At 37.1% G+C, this 19,492-nt stretch overlaps 1 protein-coding gene and 1 long non-coding RNA gene across 2 annotated transcripts in view; one reads left to right on the plus strand and one right to left on the minus strand.

Moving 5' to 3' along the window:
* Nucleotides 1-19,492, plus strand: part of LOC116664097 — a 430,835-nt gene that overhangs the window by 401,208 nt on the left and 10,135 nt on the right. Inside the window, exon 6 of the long non-coding RNA XR_004320436.1 lies at nucleotides 18,709-18,796. This is a non-coding gene — a long non-coding RNA (uncharacterized LOC116664097). The remainder of the gene's footprint in view (nucleotides 1-18,708; nucleotides 18,797-19,492) is intronic.
* Nucleotides 1-19,492, minus strand: part of UNC13C (unc-13 homolog C) — a 638,789-nt gene that overhangs the window by 74,639 nt on the left and 544,658 nt on the right. The window contains exons 31-33 of the mRNA XM_032481154.1: nucleotides 18,690-18,767; nucleotides 14,229-14,306; nucleotides 1,869-1,957 (exon numbers count right to left, since the gene is read on the minus strand). Of these exons, the coding sequence (XP_032337045.1) occupies nucleotides 1,869-1,957; nucleotides 14,229-14,306; nucleotides 18,690-18,767 (245 nt within the window). The remainder of the gene's footprint in view (nucleotides 1-1,868; nucleotides 1,958-14,228; nucleotides 14,307-18,689; nucleotides 18,768-19,492) is intronic.

Below are 19,492 nucleotides of genomic sequence, written 5' to 3' on the forward strand. Positions count from 1 at the left end.
CTAATTTAGAGTGTAAGAAGGATGGATTCAGGCTAAAATTATCCAGTTTGACTTCACAGCTTGATCACATTGATCATGGTGGACTTCCCACCCACCCTGTGTCTGTGTGATGTAGACCTGGTTGGTGGTGTGGGAAATAAATCCATGGCAACGAGAATACAATAATTATTCTTTTTATATGGAAGGCATGACATGTGGGCTGTTTATTCCAATATTCCTAGCTCTCTTTGAGCTGTATTTTAAAAATAACGAACAAATACATACAGGGTAACCAGGAGTTTCAAAACTTAGATTAAAATAGCTGACTTCATACAAATGCCCTCCTAAGAGCATTGCTCCTTATTTCATAGCTGAAGTTTGCTCAGAGGTTTTCAAATCACACGTATTTCAGCCTTTGTGAATATACCCCCCACTCAGACAGAACAAATTAAAACGTACTTGTTCAGGAGGATGACTTGAATATATTACAGAAAGTCATCTGAATATCCTTTTTCTATTTATATTCTAGTTTCTGACCCCTTTCCTCTCCCCTTAACTTTGCTAAATGATCTGTTTATGCCTTCATGAATGAAGGCAACAGCCTTTCTGCTAACCGCATGGTAATTCACAACCAGAATAAAGAGGTAAGCCTCTAAGTGTCACCTCAAGTCAGAGCCACTGAGTCCCCAGATCCTGAGGACACTGTCTGCCTCTCCAACTCCCGAGTAGCAAAACCTTCAGATTGCTTATTAACATCTAGGCCAAGGAAGCTGGATCATCCAGGTTCATTAACAACACAAAGCAGAAGGCAGAGCTATGACCCTAAGCTCAGTATATCATGCCTACATCTGGGAGAAAGGGCTCTGTTATGACAACACACCTCTACTATTGGGGAAAAAAGGCCAAGTGTGCGATTTTTCTTTGCTTTGCCTCATTCCTGTGTTTGAGAAAAAAATACTTTTGGTGTCTTTTTCTTTTTAGTCTTTCAGACTAATCAGAGTAGCAAAACTAATGAATACAAGTTGGTTAAGCATATGTCCTTCAAAAATACAGTAAGTGATGAGTGAGATTTAAAGAGATAACTAGCTCTCTTCATAAGTGTAAATTTCAGTCTTATTTGAGAACTGAACACATGGTTTAACATAAGTCAACATTTATTGAACTAATATTTAAAGCAAATTCTGTATGAAATTAATGAACCTCTTCAAAGATGGGTTTGTTTTCCTCTCTCTCTTAATTTTGATGGTGAGATGATGGCTTTTTCCTATAGGACTGAAATGAAGTTTATCTAGGAAGAAATTCTCTTTCTTTAAAACCACACCAGATACAAGGGAAGTTCATTTAAAGAATATTAAAAACAAAGATGTGTATTTCCTGTGGGCTAATTGTCCTAATATTTCTAAAACCTGGAATCCTGACTCAATCTGGTTATGGGGCTAAGAGTTCAGTTCTCTGGTAGTGAAGCCATGTTGACACGCATGGCAAGAACACAGCACATACTTGGGATGCGCGTAAGATTTTCTCTGCTCTCCTTCCTCATCCTATTCTTTCACTAGCCAACTGTTAAGCTATAAAAAATAAAATTGCAAATGGGAATCAGATATGGTTTCTGTTGTTAAGAAATGTCCAGTAAATAGGGAAATATGCAAGTAAACCACACCTTAGAGCACGGTGTTGTAAGCACTAACCAACTGAAGGATACAGAGTTATAAATAGCAAGACATCACTATACAAATTGCAAGGTCATGGGAGATTTTTCGGAGGAGGTGATGCTTTGATTGAGTCTTGAAGTTCAATGGATTTAGACAGAGGAGAGAAACAGCACTGAAGGAATGATTATCATTAACTGGAATCTAATCCATTTGGATAGTAATTACTTAGTCACTTACCTTTCACCGTAAGTGACACTGAGCTCATCCAGAACCCCGTTGAGTTTAACTTGCAGTTCTTTTAGAATAGTGCTAGCTTCCGGTTCTAGCTGCAAAGAGACCACACACAATATCACTTGGGAGTTCTGAGAAAGCATAACTTTTTTGTTAGAAGCATTTTGCTTGTAAGGTCAACTTCAAACAATATAGTATACATTTACTTTTTTCTTTTCCTTTCCTTTCCTTTCCTTTTAACCTTTGAAATCAAATGCAAAATTTAGAAAATTCTAATGAAACCAAAAGAGATCTTATATATGAAAAAAACTGAGTGAAACGCACAGCATGCATATAAACAATAGCAAGAGAGCAAAGCCTTCACTGGTGGCAGCCATGGGGTGCAGGGCGTGACCAAGTAACCTCCAGAACGCGGCCACTTCGTAACTTAGAAAACCACTTACACATTCATTGAATATATGTGTTGCTTCAAAATATATTTTCATCTTTAATATCCCTGTAAATAAATAGGCACAGTGAAAATTTTCAAAATTGGGAAAAATTAATTTTTGCATATTATATTGTGCCATATTTGAAGGTATTTTCATATTTTTCCAAGTATGCACTTAAAAGTAATGGATAAACAATTATCCTTTTGCTCCAGTGTGTTGCTCTGGAGGTGACAGGCCTAATGTCTCTTCTTGGATGCCAATTTTCAGCTCAGAGTTCAAGATTCAAAGTTTTCCCATTTTATTAATTTTTCTTTGGGGGAAAAAGGAAAACATAATTGAGTCAAGACAGCATATTTTATGCTTATTCTTCCAGTGTAAAAAGCCAATTATTTTTATCTGATTCAGTTCTAAAATAATGTTAATATTAGAAAATATACATAAACACAAACAAAACAAAACAAAACATCCATCTATTAACATGGCAGAGTTTTTTTTTTTTTTTTACAACTAAAGTGAAGGGTTAACAGACTTTACCAGTGTTTAGAAAAGTAAAGTGTGTTTCTTATCTTAGAAAATTTTATCCTGGTTGTTAATTACATTTTTGCAAACTAGTTGTCAAAATTGAAAGACTTACAATAGATACATTGTATTTAGCTGACAGAAATTCATGTAAAGGGAAACCTAGAATATTCTGAAACTTAAGATGATCTTCCTTTGAGTCTTCAGAAATTCAGTTTCCTATCGTTAGTACCTATAGTTCTTACACAAACTGGTCTGTTACTGAAAAGAGGGGGATAGGATAAAGCCAACTTTGGGGCATAGAAAAAATTAAAGGAGCACTTAGTATAAATAGACTCTTAAGAAGAACATCAAATACACATACGACCTTGGGAGCCAGCCCAGGACCAAAAAGTGTCCCTAACAGAATACACTGGTCATAACTCTAAACAATCCTCCAGGAACATTTTCTAATACTAAGAAACTACTAGGAAAAAGTGTTATTAACTCTGCACAGCAGCTGGGTGGCTTTAGGTTATACTGATGTGACTAAAAACATTGGAATAGAAACCAAAAGTTGCATTTCATATCTGATCCTTTTCTTGTTATAGCAAATAATTTAATGATTTCAGGATTGGGTAGTTTCTGTACCTTTATCTGATTCAGTGTGATTCTTCTGGACTCTATTTTTTCTGTTTCTGTCATTAGAGATTACCCACACATACCGGCCACCTTAACAGATACAGACTTCTCTAGGAGTTGGAGACTTACAATATCCCTACGTCTCATACTCTCAGAGTCCCAAGCACCCATAAAGAATTGCAAAGCAGTGATTCAGAAAAACAATTAGATACTACCGATTTTTAAAAAGCCTCGACACTGATATGCACTTAATTACAGTTAGCCGGGTATACTCCCCAACCCTTAACCAAGAAAACATATGTGGAGTGTCCACCCCCACCCTAGGGAACATGTAAGTTCTTGCTATTGTCCTAGTACCAATTTTAGCATAACTTCACTTGGATAAAAATGTTTGGGTATGGAAAATGAGAGAAGACCTCCCATACAGTTTTCTTTAGGTCCCCACTCTTGGTAAACAATGTGGGGGTAGAGGTGGCTGTTGCCACACACATATCTGCCACCTCCAAGGAAATGGCTCTGACGGTAGAGTTTTTTCAGTAAGTGGGGTTGCCTTGTCTTTAAAGTGTCTGTTTTGTTTTCATATTAGTTTATACACACATTGAGTTAGTCTGCTCACCTGTTAATGACTTTAAAGTCATACAGAAATGGTTTGATATATCAGTTGGATGAAATTATGCTATTTTCCTAAGAATCATTTTAGTGTACCTTAGGTATTCTGTGAATGGAAATTTCCTATCAAATGATTGCTTATTACTTGGAAATATAAAACTGTCAAACTATAGCAATTGAAATATAGGATGACAGTTTTCATTTCCTGATAGAAGCATGAGTTTCTAAGCAGGTGCAGACAGAATGCCTCTGTGATGTAACTGAAAAAACCAGAAAAACTTTAGGTTCAGTTCAGTATTTGATATCATACCATTAAACCATAAAATTAGGAAGAGTAATTTTGAGGCCAGTCTGCATATTGCAGATCTTTTGCAATAATAATGAGCATAAATATCATACTCACCTAATTGTAAAACAATCTCTTTGGGCAGCAAATGTACCAATTCTTGAATTCTTCTGTATTTCTTTATGTGCCCAAATTGAGGAAATTTTCTTTATTCCTAAAACTCCCTGAAGTTTTTAAGAGATAGTAATTTGGGCTTTGAGAGTTTATTATCTAAACTACCAAGGGCATATTTTACAATTTATTGGCTACTTTGGAAAGGTAAAAGGCTACCTAACTTCCTTCACAAATGTTTAACACTTAGTCTAGTTCTATATCTATGACATCAAATATCACAATTAACTTGCAGCTTTTTTGTATTGTTAGTTATTAAAAGCAAAATGAGGGAAAAAGAAAAAATTCAAGCATTCAGAAGTCACAGGTAATACATTTATGTTAAATTAGAAATTGTATTAGCAGGTGTGCCTGAACCACTTGGCTGGCAGAAAGTAAAAACAGTAAATGACTCCATGGAAAGAGGAACATACTCACTGACAACTTAAGAATACTGAGGCAGATTCTGAATTAATATTACTATTAATTACTATTAAAAGCTTTCAAAACAGCTTTTATCCACACTCCATCAGAAGTTCGGAAATTCCAAAATTTAGTCTGGGTAAAGTGTGGTTCTAAAGATCAGAATGGGCCATAGTCATCTATACGTACTAATCTGAGTTTGTACATCACTGAGGTATTTTACTGCAGTCCGGTGGTGTAATGTAAATGACTTGTCTGGAAGAGAGAGCTAGGAGGCAAGATACCTTTGAAGTTCTTTGTCCTTACGGCTCACTTGTACTTTTCCTTTAAAAGACAATTCACTTATCACCTCCTTTTGCAAATCTTACTCCAGATGTCACTCACCCCAGGCAGCCAGTGGCTCTAGCTTCTGCACTAATTGTGCTTGTAACTATTACTGTCTGTACAACACTTCCAACTGTTCTCCTAGAAAGCTCTCCTTTCCACTAAACTGTCTTACTTAACCTTCTTAACATGCCTTTCCTCATGTTCAGCTCTTCAGCATTAGGAGTCTCTTATTTGTTCACCTAAAGAAGTGTAGATTAGGAAGACGATCGCTCCCCTGGCCCTCATCTTCACAGCATCCAAAATTTGGTCATTAGCCTAGTGGGTCACACCCTCTTCAAGATTTTTGCAGAAAATCCTTTGGTAAGTCACACTTCCCCACCCTATCTACAGAAAAGAGAGCCTCATTTCCAAGTAAAATATTGTTCAACTTGAGGTCTTAGCTTCTTCTTTTGGATTTTGTTCCATCCCTGTCTGTCTTCAATTCTTTCATTATTATTTGTATTACCCCCACCCTATACATCATGCTCAAATACCCATTTATGTTAACATGAAAAGGAGAAAAAATTATAAAAGAAAAAAAACCTAACTTATTAGCAACTACCTTCTCATTGACATCCAGCTAATTTCTTTTCTTCTCTTGACCTTGAAACTGCTCACAAGGTAAGTGTAAAATTTGTTGCCACCTTATCTCTTAAATCTTCATTAATTCTCTATAGTATGGTTTCTCCTCTGGAGATGCCACTGAATGTTCACATACAGGCCACCAGTGATCTCAGTGGCTAAATCCAATGACTTTATCCTACTCGGCCTGCCTTCATACTGTTGTTTACTCTCTTTCTCAAGCTTTTTATTTCCTTGCTTTTCTAGAGACTACCTTCTCCTCTTTTTGGTTGACTTCTTTTCCTTTGTATATTCTTCAGGTATTAATGTCCTTCAACTTTCCCTTCCTAGTCCTCTTTTTTTTTTCCACTCTATATTCCCTTCTTGAACAATCACATACACGCCCATGGCTTCAATGCCCATCTCTATGCTCATGGCCTCTGAACCATCACCTACAGCTGTAATGGGATGCCTGAGCATCGAGGCTGTATTCCCATGTGCCTCTGTCTTTTCCACTTGGATGACCTCAACCTATCAAAAAGTGAGCCAGTTACCTGCTCGTCCTTACCTTATTTCTCTTCTTAATGGTCTGACTTGATAACTATGCAGTTATTGGAGACAGAACTATGAAAGTCATCTTCAGCACTTCTCTGCCTTGTAACTTCCATATTCACTTGGATACCAAATATGATTGATAGTATTTATGAAATGTTTTCTCCATCTATCCTATCTTCATTGTTTGATACAGAAGTTTTCTCATCCCGACTATGTTGCAGTCATCTCCAAGTTGTGTTTCTGTTTGCTGTTTTTCCCACTTCTATGTCATCCTTCTAATTGTTCCTAGAGTTATTTTAATAAGGCCCAAATCTGATCATGGTACTTGTTAAACCATCTGGCTGGGTCCTTGCTATTTGTCTTATTTTGAAAAAGATCCCTTCTCTCTAACCCTTCTATTTGACCAGAATTTATCCACCTAAAGTACCTAGATCAACTTAAAATATATGATTGAGAAATCAGCAAATATTCCCTAGTGAATGCAACAGAAGTTACTTTCCTTGAAATGCTCTAAATCACTCTGTAGAGCTTCAGCCTTCAGCATGGATACTGTAGTGTGTTGTCAGAAATAAAAGAATACATGGTCCTCTCTATTGCAAAATAAAGTGCCCCAGCTCTACCAGTGTAACCCTGTATTTAGCTTCTTCTTTATTACTCTTATGAGAGGACCTCCCCAGGAACATACAGTATCATTTTAAGAGGTACATTATGGCATTTTTTTATGTTACTCAGATTTGTACGAACTGTGATGCTAGAGGTATCAGTGACAGAAATTCATGCTTCTAACTTCTGGGTTTCAAAATGTGGAAGAACACCAGTAGCTGTCTCTCACCCTAATTAAAGTTTCAAATCAACTAAATGTCTTTGAGATGTTAAATTAAGTTCTTCAGACTAGACAACTGAAGGGAAAAGATGGCTTTTATAATTAAGTCAATGTAGTTTTAAGTTAGTGACTATATGGCAAATTTAAAAATTTTCTATTTCTGTTTCTCTGAGCTTTTTGACAATATTCTCAAGCCTTTTTTTTTGAGGGACACGACATTCTTTTCTCTTAGTCTAAATTTTTTTTTTCATTTCCACCTGGAACACATACACTAACCTTATATTGTGTGGACTGCTCACAGGCTCTTGTCCTTACAACCACAGATTTTTAGAACAGAATGAATCTCAGAATTCGTATAGTTCTATTCCCCCCTTACAACTGGGGAAAACCACGGCCGACATGCTGTCACGCTGCATGATGCTATCTGGGGTCATGTGAGGACTGAAAAGCAGTGCTCTAAGAAAAGATATTCTTCTAGGAAATTCTCTTCTGAAAATTAGTCACACACACACACAAAGTACAGTAACTCAACTAGGAAAGGACCTCTGGCTTATTAGCTCCATCTACTGGCTGATTAACCGTGAAACTGGAGTGAGTAGGGATAAATCAGGAATAGAAGAAATGAGACACACAGCTTATTCTGTAAAAACTGCCTTTTTGCCCTGTCTCTCTCTGTCTTTCCCAGTCAGCTGCTCACATTACTGGTTCTATCCTCTGTTCAGTAGTATGACTTCAGTCTCTTCAGTCAACTGAATTGGGTACCTGTGGAACAGCAAGTGATGGGGACAGAATTCCCTGAGTGAGCCATTTGCAGGAGGTGCCTGACGGCCACTCTACCAAGGAAGAGCAGAGGGAGGAATTGGCCGGGTTACAGAAATAAGTTTGACTAGTTTTTGCATTGACAATTGAAGGGGATTTACAACAAGACAACAAAACAGGTCTATTACAGAAAATGACAGTTAAGGTAGAACTATTTCTCTCCTTCTTGCCTGTGGCTTGCATTCTCTCTTCTGAAGTTTTCGTACAGTTCAGAGGAAGGTTTAAAAAAATGCCTGGCAGCATGAGAGTGACGCTGTGATTGCTGGGGAATGAGGTTAACAAGCAGCACCTGCCTGGGTCTGAATTTCATTTTGACACGGATTTCCCACCCAGAAACCTCTCCAAATCTGAGGTAGCACCTCTCCTTAATATCACAAGCTTAGCAGTTAGCTGAACTTTATGTGGTAGCAGTGCTAGATTCTTAATCAGATTTATTAAATCTCCTCAATGAAATTTGCCCTTTTGGTCCTCATTATTCTCTTAATTTTCTATTAAGTCCAATTTGTTAACTCTCACTGCAGAGATGGTTAGGAGTAGAAAGAAAGCAGACATTATCTTCATGCATTCAAAGTAAAAGGCCAGCACTTTGAACATTCAGGCCTCTTTATCTGCTACCTTGAAACTAAAAATAATTCATTTTCCTGAATTCAGCCAAGTACATCTCACCTTTGAACTTTATTTACACAGAGGCTAGAGGTTTGAGTTTATTCTTTGAATTATTGTGGGATGAGATGTTAACAATTGTAACTCTCATTTGAAAGATATTTTCAAGTGCAGAAATTGTTGGGGGGGTCCCCCCCACAAACCTTACCTCTTTAATTGTTCTACCTTCCCTAATGAATTCAAATTTATTTGAGGGTGGGGTCTGCATGTTAGTAATTATTGTACCTCTGGTGTCTAGTAGAATTTACAGCTCATAAAAGGTGCTAAGCAAATCAATAATCTGTTAAATGAATCAATGAAGGAGTAAATTCTGTGTTCCTGTGCAGCATTATTTCATCCCTGTTTTTCTGGAGGCAGGCAGCCCCCAGGGGAGGATGGGGGCACTGGGCTGCTGCATACCTCTTTCCCTGGATGCTAAAAGGAAGCTCTGTTCTAACTGTTGTTTTACAAGGTCTCACTCCTCCTTAGGGACTAGAGCATTAATTTTTTTTTTTCCAATAAATTTCCTATCTCAACTCCTGCCCCTCCGAAGAAAATATAAGTAGGAACCATTAGATACTTCAACTAAATGGGAAGAGTTTTTCAAACTGCTTTAGGAAATATTTTAGAACTAAAAGGAAGGCATAATATGACTAGCTAAAATTCTCTATTATGTGATGACATCTAACATACTTTAATAATTTTATAATTTATTTTTCATTTCTGAAAAAGATAATACATTAATGAGAAGCCATCTGCTGTTTTTAACTAGTGAATTATACCTATTTATATTGGATTATATCTGTTTATATTGGAAAAGGTGAGACAGATCAAAACTTTACAACTATAACATCTCTTTTTGTAAGATTATATATAAAATGTAAGTATAAAGTCCAGAATGTTAAAAATGCTGGATATTTGTATATTACTGTAAGTTAGCCATCTATAGTTGGGGATTATTTTATTCCTTAACCCAAATATTTCCCTGCGCTTTGGCATGCTGTCTCAAGGTCCATTTAAATACATGAAATCTGATGTGTTCTCAAAACACATTAACTAGGTGGGTTAGGAGTCATGCACAGATAAGGCAAAGGGGTATTCTGAGCCATTTCCTAATTATCTAGTTGCTGTTCTAAAGCAAAGAGCAGTAATTCTCAAAACGTGGTCTCCTGACCAGTAGCATCAGCATCACGTGGAATTTGTTAGAAATGCAAATCATGGGCCTCCACCCCAGACACACTGAATCAGTCTGGGGTGGAGTCCAGCAATGTATGTTTCAATCAGCTCCCCCCATGTTTCTCATACATGCTGAAGTTCAAAAACTACTAGTATGAAGTATCATTCCTTTAAAGCAGTGATCTTCCACCATGGGAGCCCAGCAAGTATAAAGCTGAAAGGATACTGCTGAGTAAAATACAACGGAAGTTAATGTCTGTCCTCTCTGGTCAGGGGTTGCGTAGCTCAAGACTGAGTCCCTAGGGCTAATAGATTTCACAGTGAATTTCAATCAGCTACATGCATTCAGTGCTTTGGGGCAGTCAGATTCACTTTCTAATTGACACATCAAATTCATCATTAAAAATTGAAATACAATATAGATATGCATCTCTGAAACAAAAGATAATTAAGTGGCTCATTAAAATATGTGAATTTTTAGGAGAGGTGGGGTTATTTGCAGATTCTTTGGCCCTGTTCACAAAAGCTTACCATGGTGAGATGAATCAAGAGATTGAATTGCCTTGAGACATATCAAGAAAAATAACATTACTAGTCAGCAGAATGAAAATTTAGCTGAGCAAATAACCCCGCTTGTTTCCCTTAAATGTCTTAATAATGGCTAACGTCTAGAATTTGATGTACTGTCAGTAGGATAGCAGGCCTATGGATAGTTATGGATTCTACCAATCAAGATGATTGTACCAACACAATATTGTGAGGGAGGAATGCATCTTTTGCTTACACAGCACAGTTCTAATTCTTCCAAATCTATTACTACAATGAAAGTTCTGTAGAGTTTCATAACCAATATGATTTCCTGAAAAGAAATTATATTTTGGGTTATCTAATTTTCTTTCTCAATGAGATTACAGATCAAGTAACTATGCCTAAGTCCCTACTGTAGGCTGTAACAATATGTTTTTATGAAAAAATGACTAGATATTTATTTGCAATTGATATGTGCCATTATACTCATGAAATTATTAAGCTATTAATGTAATACAAACCAAAATATATGTTTGACTTTGAGCTATTTGATAAATCAATCATCAACCAATAAATGAAAATTTTGCTGTTACTGTGCTACAAAGGGACAAGTAATACCATGTAAGGATTGTGCTGTAAATACTCTTAACTTCTAGCGCAAGTCAGTCCACCACAGGTTGATTATTTTATCTGTTTTACTACAGTGATTCCTAAAACTGTATAAATATCAAAAATCACCTGGGATGCTCTTTAAAAAACAGACCCTGGAATTCTTTCCTAGCTATTTTTGCTTCGTGGTTTATGTGGCTTTACTATTATTATTACAGAGTAATCTGAGAGTTGTTAAATCAAAACATGCTCTTCATTTGTAAGCAGGAAAGTGTGCTGGAAAGACACTTTAGGAGAAGAAAGCTTTTTTCTTTTGCCTCTTTTTCTAAATAGGGCACTGGAAAAAATATGCCCCAGGGCTATAGGCTATTGTGTGCGCAGCTGTTAACAGTGACTGCTCAGGTGGCTGCTTTTGGAGCTACCATCTATGCCGTCACCCCCAAGCTTGTCATAGCATTAGGCAACGTTTCCATCTTGGACTCCATATAGAGAATGGATTTTAAAAAGGCTTTAAAAACTTACTGTTTCCAGAGGGAAAAGAGACCCTGCAAAGAAAGAGCAGCTGCCCCAACAGGCAGGTCAAAGCGGCAGAGAGCTGCAGCATCATGCACGCAGGCCTGCACGTGGCCAGCACCTCGCGGAGGGTATCAAAGGCCAGCCACGCTGCTGTTAGAAGCCAGCTAATGGGCACATGGCATCAAAAACTATTCTGAGCAAGTGCACAAGTGATCACTTGCTAATTAGTTTTCTGTAGCAGGAAGTGCACATCCTAGTACAGATAGTGGTGCACAAGATAATAAGAAACTCCTAAAGGAAGGATACAATCTAGGTTAGAAAATTTCCCTTAGCAATAGCAGTCAAGGTTTTACAACCTGTTCCACTGTGAGGAAAAAACTGGAAATCGATAATAGTACAAACAAACACACTGCATTACCATTAGAGGCCACTGAACCTGCCCATGTTAACTGCTGTATATACTTCTTGTACTAAAGGATACATTTTTTCCATCTACCTGAAAGGCCCAAGTGAAGGGGCCCATTTAGATTCTGCCATACAGATAACTGGAATGGAGGAACACTGCCTATTACTGTGAGATTCTGGAAGCTAAGTGTAGTAAGCAAAAACTGTAACATACTTTGTTACTAATAAAGATGATTTCTGTCTGGGACACTGCCTGTTACACCCCGACTTGAGCTCAAGGCAGGCATCCTCTTGACATTTCTTCAACTCCTATGCAATGCTGTCTAGGCCTGCCTAAAGCTTTTTCTTAGCAACAGAAGACAAGGTGAAAATGGAAAAGAAACTGTGCACAGAAAGGGAGACAGGAGAACACAGAAAGAAAGCAAAGAGAGGGACAGAAGGGAGGAAGAATAAAGGAGTTAGGGTCAATGCTGTCCCACTAACAAATTCCATGTTTAGAAGCTAAATACTCATTTCACTTATTTAGTTGAGTTTTCCTTTAAAATGATGTATGAGGAGGGTAGCAACTGACAGCGCAAGAGTTATAAAGGGAGAAGGCACCAGCCGAGTGTTCCCAGCTTCCATCATTCTCTCTGGGAGGAAGAGTTCTGTGAAGGAGCCGAAGGTTAGCAACTAAACTTATCATTTGAAATCTGCACTATTCAAATTGGTTATTTTATCTGAAACAAGGAGTCTGTTTTGGTTGGTGAATAAACCACCCCAGTTTTTTGGTCAGGGGATGGCTTGCCCCATACCGTTTCCTTGAAATCCAGGCATAATTTGTCTGCTTAACAAATTCAGCTTAGCGATGTACAGCCCTCACATTAGACTTCAACCACGAAATGGTAAAGATAATAGTAGTAGCATTAGGTGACATTTCTGGAAATATGGCATTTTAAATATAACTATTGTGGTCTTTAAAATCCACTAAAAGGAGATAGAATTTCCAACAGGAAATCAGTAATTTCTTCTCTACTTTTCAAAACATCACTGAACTTAAAAAGGGAATCTCCAGGGATGATCCCCCAGTGTGCTCACCTAATTCAGCAGAAGAATTCTAAAAATGAGACTGATGCCCTGAAACCATGCAAAAACCTTAATACACTTTGGGGAATAAAGCCTTAGTTTGGACAAATTAGACTGAGACAGCAGTGCAGCCCAGCTCATTAAAAAAAATGGTTTTTGAAGTTTTGCACCTTCACACCCATATCCTGGTGCTTCTCATGTGTAACATGCTAAAGGTAAAGTTCACTTTTTAAAAAGAAGGAAGTGCGAGAGTAATGAGAAAGATATGGTGGGGAAAATGTATGTCTCTGTGGGGTTAAAATTCACATCATGTGTGAAGAGACCCTATCTTAAATAAGCATTTTCAGCCTTTTGCTTGGAAATCGAACCTAGCTTTACAGATACCTCACACACTTACCACAATAAGGAACAGTGCAAATAAAACCTTAAACAGAAATAGCCCGTCATTCTAGCTGCCAACTGGGATCCGAGGGGGTGTTGGTGGGAGGATGTCAGCTTGCTTGACCTTCCTTCGCAGCACCATCTTCCGCCCTCAGTTCCCTGGATGCTCACGGTGGTTTGTGAAATACAAGACCGTGGCAGCTTGAGGCGGCAGGTGCACAGCTCATATTTCACTGCCTGCCTGATCCAAACAAGCGAATGAGAAAAAGGGAGGCCAATGGTCTTGAGGTTTGGAGGGGCAAACAGCCAGGTAAAGGATATGATGCTTACTATCACAAACCTCATAAGAGAATCTTTCTCCTTCCTTCTTCTGCTCATGGAATTGCAAGTCAGAGACGTTAGACAAAGACACAACACATTACAGACACGGTACACAGCACATTGCTGACAGATTTTTTACATGCGAAAAACAAACCATCAGTACATCAAAAACCACTAGAGCCACAAAGCACAGTGCAGCACAAAATCAGTATCAAGTTGACAATGCGCGGTATGAGAAAAAAATGTCTGCAATTTGTGGACCTTTACGGATCGCTAGTATATACGCAAGTATACTTAATTGTGCATATATGGCTGTACACACACGCTGCAGAAAGCTACAACCATCTCCTTGCTCCTGTTCACACTTCCAACGTGTTTACTGAAGTATTCTGTCGTGGATAATAACCACCTTAGTTAATTTCATTTTAGATTGTTAGCATTTCCTGTTCTTTAGCTAAGCCATGTAAAAACCTGATTTGCTCACTTCCTGCAGTAAAGAAATATCTGTTAATGATCTCTCAGTAGATATTTGGCAAATGCAGGCATAAAAACATGCTCACCTCTTTTCCTCCCATGGATTCAAACATTTTTTCCAGCTGAACCCGCAATTGTTGAATATTGTTCATCAGTATGCAGGGCTTTAAATAAAGCAAACAACAAAAAATAGGGTGAAAATCTTTTATACAGTAGCTTACTGAATGAGTTTACTTTCAATGTGGTAGTATACACTGTCTCTGAAGTCCTATTATATTTGGCAAACAGAATAATTCTGCTATTAACAGTTAAGAATGGAAGAGGGAAAATATAACCACCTTGGGGAATGAAATTTAACAGTATACTTAGACAGTAAACCATTGCAGACCTATTACTAAGGTTGATTTTATTCTTAGCATTGTGGCATATTATATTTAGAAATTAACCAAATTCTGTTTTTTAAAGATTTTTTAGAAATACAAGGGAGTTTAAATTCTTACGCTACTTCACTGTTTCAAAAACCAAAATACCGAATTTCAAAGTCCTCCCCATCCCCCCAAAACCAGTCAAATCCTTTAATAAACTCTGCCTGTAGATAAAGCCCACACATGAGTATTATTCAAGGCCCTGAGTTATAAGGCTCCAAACCATGTTTAACAAAAACAAAAAAACTGCTTTCCAGGCTCTGTCTTGGCTTCACTTGGACCCCTTTGCCTTTGTGAGTCATTATCCGTCGTTCAGGTTAGGGCTTTCTTTTTCCCAGACTGTATCCTTTTGTCACTCACTTGACATTTGTTGTATTTAACTTCACATCTGAGTTGCTTCTGACTGTCTCACCAGCTGACCGTAAGTGTCCTGTCTGTGCTGCTGTCTTTTTCTGCTTGCTCTTACAGAGCCTCACACATAATACATGCTTTCACAATGCTCCTTGACTTGTTTCCAAGGAGGCAGAAGTATAATCACATACAGATGTAAAGCTCTGTGACAGGACTAGATGTGACCTCAGATTAGTAGAAAAGAACTTATAATTGGAGAATGAAATTCAGAATGGTTATAGAATAATTTAATATTTGCTACATACTGATTCTGAAAAACCAGCAGATCATGGGAAGAAAACAGTGAAAGAAAAGAAAATGGATGCCTTCCAAGGGGCTGGGAAATGAGCCAATAACAGAATCAGAGAGCGGCGTGCAAAGGGTTTGTTCTTGTTTTGACCCTATTACTGACCTTTGGAAAAACTTCCTCCTTGATTCTTAAAGTGAACACATCCTAACTTCCATTTATGAATACAATTTAAAACTTCTATTCCCTTGATTCTAGGCACTTACATGTTTTATTTTTTAGGCACAGAGATTTCTCTCGTATAGATTCTGCTCAGTAAGCTGAACCACAGTGTTCTAGAGATGATCCTGGTTGCCAGCTGTGATGAGGAGCTGCTGGACCCAGGCTTACTCCTTCTGTAGGATGTACGATCAGACTTTCAGGGGATTCAGCGTCTTGTTCCAAAGTGAACACACTGAACCAACAGACCCTCTTCCACTGGGGGATAGAGTCATTGAGGTTCTTTTATTTTTCACTGCAGAGGGCAAAGAACTAAGGAAGAGCGTGACTCTTAATGAGAAGCAGACTACATGAGTAAAAGGTTGTATCACCATGCTTCCCATGGGTCTAAATTAGCTGGGTAGCATCTTTTTTGACACATGTAACCACACTTTAGTACCAGCTTTGCCAACTGAGCCAACTTCCAAGCCCTCTTAGTGTGATCATTTCCAGTGGAAAAAGAACTAAGAAACAAAATGAACAGAGACACCTGGGCTCGCTGGCAGGGACTGCCGTTGCCCCCAGGAGGAGAGGCAGTTATCCAGAGGGAGCTAAAAACAAGTCTGAGATCTCCTCTTTCACCAAGCTCTCCCTGACCTTGAAACGTTCAAATTTCAATTTAATTGAATCAGTTGATCAAATCACTTCTGAGAACTAAATTACACGAATCTACCTTAAACCTAATCAGGGAACAGTTTTACTTTAAACACCTCTCTTGTAAATGAAAAAACAAATACGAAAACACCTCCAGTGAAGGGAACATTAACCTAATTCAGAAGCATCATTTGTTGATGAGTTTAGTTAGACAAAATAACCTATGTTTGAAGTTAATTTCTAATCTTTTTATTTGTATATTTTGGCTTTTCCCTGAAAAAAAAATGCCATAACGTATTTCATTTTATCTAAACCTGAAACAAAGTTAGGAACCTAAAATACAAGGAATGTGAAAGTTGGCTCTGTTCAGACTATGGCCGTTTCTACGTGACCAAAGTATGTTTCTTTTTTTTTAATTGAAATATAGTTGATGGGACAATATTGTATAAATTACAGGTGTACAATATAGTGATTCACAATTTTAAATGTTATAACCCATTTATAGTTGTTATAAAATAGTGGCTATATTCCCTGTGCCGTACAGTACATCCTTGTAGCTTATTTTATACCTGATAGGTTGTACCTCTTAATCTCTTACCCCCATATTGCACCTCCCTTCTCCCCACTGGTAACCAATAGTTTGTTGCATTTCTTAAGTTCCACCAAAGTATGTTTCTGAGTGGAAAAAGAATTTTTAAAAGTACACAAAATCAGGGAATTCTGATTTAGATAATGTTGCTTTGCTACAATGTGGAGTGTGGAAAAATGGATTAAAAACTTGGGTCCCATTCCACATTTAAAATGTTTCAAAAGAAAAAATATTATTCTGTCACAAATATTTTGTTTTACTATTGTCTTTACAAATGTTACAGTCATCTCTGAAGATGTCTAATGTTAACCACTATATACAAAAATAGATAAAAAATGAATTTCTTCTGTATAGCACAGGGAATTATATTCAATATCTTGTAATAACCTTTACTGAAAAAGAATATGAGAACAAATATATATGTGTGTGTATATATATACACATATGCATAACAGGGACATTGTGCTGTACACCAGAAATTGACCCATTGTAACTGACTATACTTCAATTAAAAAAAAAGTCTAGTGCAATTTGAAGTAGAAGTATTATCATACATATACAGAGAAAATAAAAAACATTCTTGATATTTAAAGAAATCTGTAACAATGATATGTACACACACAAGTGTACAAAAGCACTATAATTTATCTCAGCTGAAAGTTTAAGTGGTTAGCTGATATCCTTTCATAGAAAAGCTAAAATGATACTTGACATTTGAATGAGTGTCTAAGACTGGTCAAGATACTAGCAATTAGGAAAGAAAAGCAGTGAGAAAGGAAAAGCAAGTTCGTATGCTATTATGTTTCAAGGACATTTCTTTATAAAAATGTGATTTTGAAAAGTATAAAAATGCACAGAGTAATACAATAAACACTAATTTATGATTTTTTTCTCATTTAAAAAATAATGTACTACAAATATTAACACCTAGAGTAGAAGTCTGCAGGGATCTTTTCAGGCTACTTTTCCTTTCTGAGTGACAGGAATTAGCTTTGATGATTCATAGCCACCTTTTAGAATCTTCAATTTGGTTATTCTATTAAATCAGAATCTTTTCTGAAATTAACCTGGCCCTGTTTTGATTTTCAATATAATACTTTTCAAATGTATGATGAATTTAATTTTATTTAATCATAACTCTATGCTTTCAACAGATAAATGAATACTCCATCTTGCCTACTAGAGTATTTTACAATCAATGACAATTAGAAATCACTGCTGAGATATCCCGGCAATTTATTAAAATTTCTGGGCAGCGTTTTCATTTAAGGGAAAGATGTATCTTCTGGGACCCTCAGGAACCGTTAGGACTGACTTACCTTAATGAGCTGTCAGCAAGAGGTCAATGGGGTTTCAGCAAGAATTCTCTTTCAGACTTGCCTGATAGTGGGAAATGATTTTTTAAGAGGGGGAAAAACCTGATTCTCCTCTTGAAAAATCTAGTACTAACTTTTAAAATATTTTTTTCAGTGCTTTAAAAAAATCCTGTGTTCTCCTAATAAATATTACATATGGTGAATAAGAAAGATTTTACCTTCCATCATGAAATAACCCTGATTATATTCCAAATTACTTTAGTTTATCCTGCTTCTCTTTGTTCTTTTTATTAAGTTTATTTTCATCCAGAAAATAAACGGCTAAGTTAAAATTCAGAGTAGTAATCAGCATCACTCTTTCCATTACCCATCCTTTTCAATTTATTTGAAAACTGAAAGGCTAAATTATATTCCTTTTGGTATTGGTGCCAAAACTACACTAGTTGGTGTCAACACTAAATAATTACTAGCTCCCGGGGCCAGTATTTGTAATTCGTTATCATCATGGAAAACCACAAGGTGGCTGGGGGTGAGATGCCTCAACCTTCCTCTGAATTCTATTTTGTACCAGTTCAGGACTACTAGGAAATTTTCAGACAATTTCCTGAGACTCTCATTTTCTATTATTCTGTAAGAATGTAGAAAGAAAACTGCCTCTGCTTAGTCCTTAGTTTCAAGAAGTGGTTCTCAACTGAGGAATGTCTGAAAGTAGAGACATCCTTACTTACCACATTTTCCTTATCACAGTAGGAACGGAAGTCACTTGATACGACTGCGGCATACTGAAGCAGGACTTTATTGATGGTCTAGGGGAAAAAACATAGAATGTGTTCAAGTAAGTAGCTGCCGCTACAAATGTATTTATTTTTCTACACACAGGCACATCTACCAGGACAAAATTCCTCGTGGTGGTGATTTTTTCAAATGTCTGGAATATTCCTAAATACCTCATTATGAGTGGAACCAGAACATTCCCATACATGTCACTTAGCAATGAATATGTTTACTAATTGTCTATGATAAGGAGACTGATAACAAAGAGCATCTCTTAAAACCAAAACTTCAGCTTTTGCTGCATCCCACTATCTCAATACATTTACCTTTAATTTAGTATGTTATTTATTGATGCATTATTTGCTAAAAATATTGCTGAATCTTGCCTTTCTTTTTCATTCTAATTTCACACTTAACTTCTCCACCTAATAACTCTTTCTGAGTTTAAGGACGCCCTCTGCTTCCATTAATCATGCAAAACAAGGGAAAATGAACAAACTTCATTAGTCATTGTTATTTCAGTTACTTAAAGAGGTATTGATGAGTTTGCATCCTGCTGCTGCTACTTACGTAGTTGGAACGCTCACAAGCCAAACGTGGACATGATTCTTAGAAGGGAGAAAGCAGCAATAGTGGTAGACACAGATCATCATCTCTCACAGAAAAGGAGAGACCAAAAAAGGTTTTATTTTCTGTATCTGAATTTTCTTTGTGGTTCAAAATCAAGTTGGGGGGACACCCCAAGGAGTTAAGCTGA

Source organism: Camelus ferus, chromosome 6, assembly GCF_009834535.1.
Source record: "Camelus ferus isolate YT-003-E chromosome 6, BCGSAC_Cfer_1.0, whole genome shotgun sequence".
NCBI lineage: Eukaryota > Metazoa > Chordata > Mammalia > Artiodactyla > Camelidae > Camelus > Camelus ferus.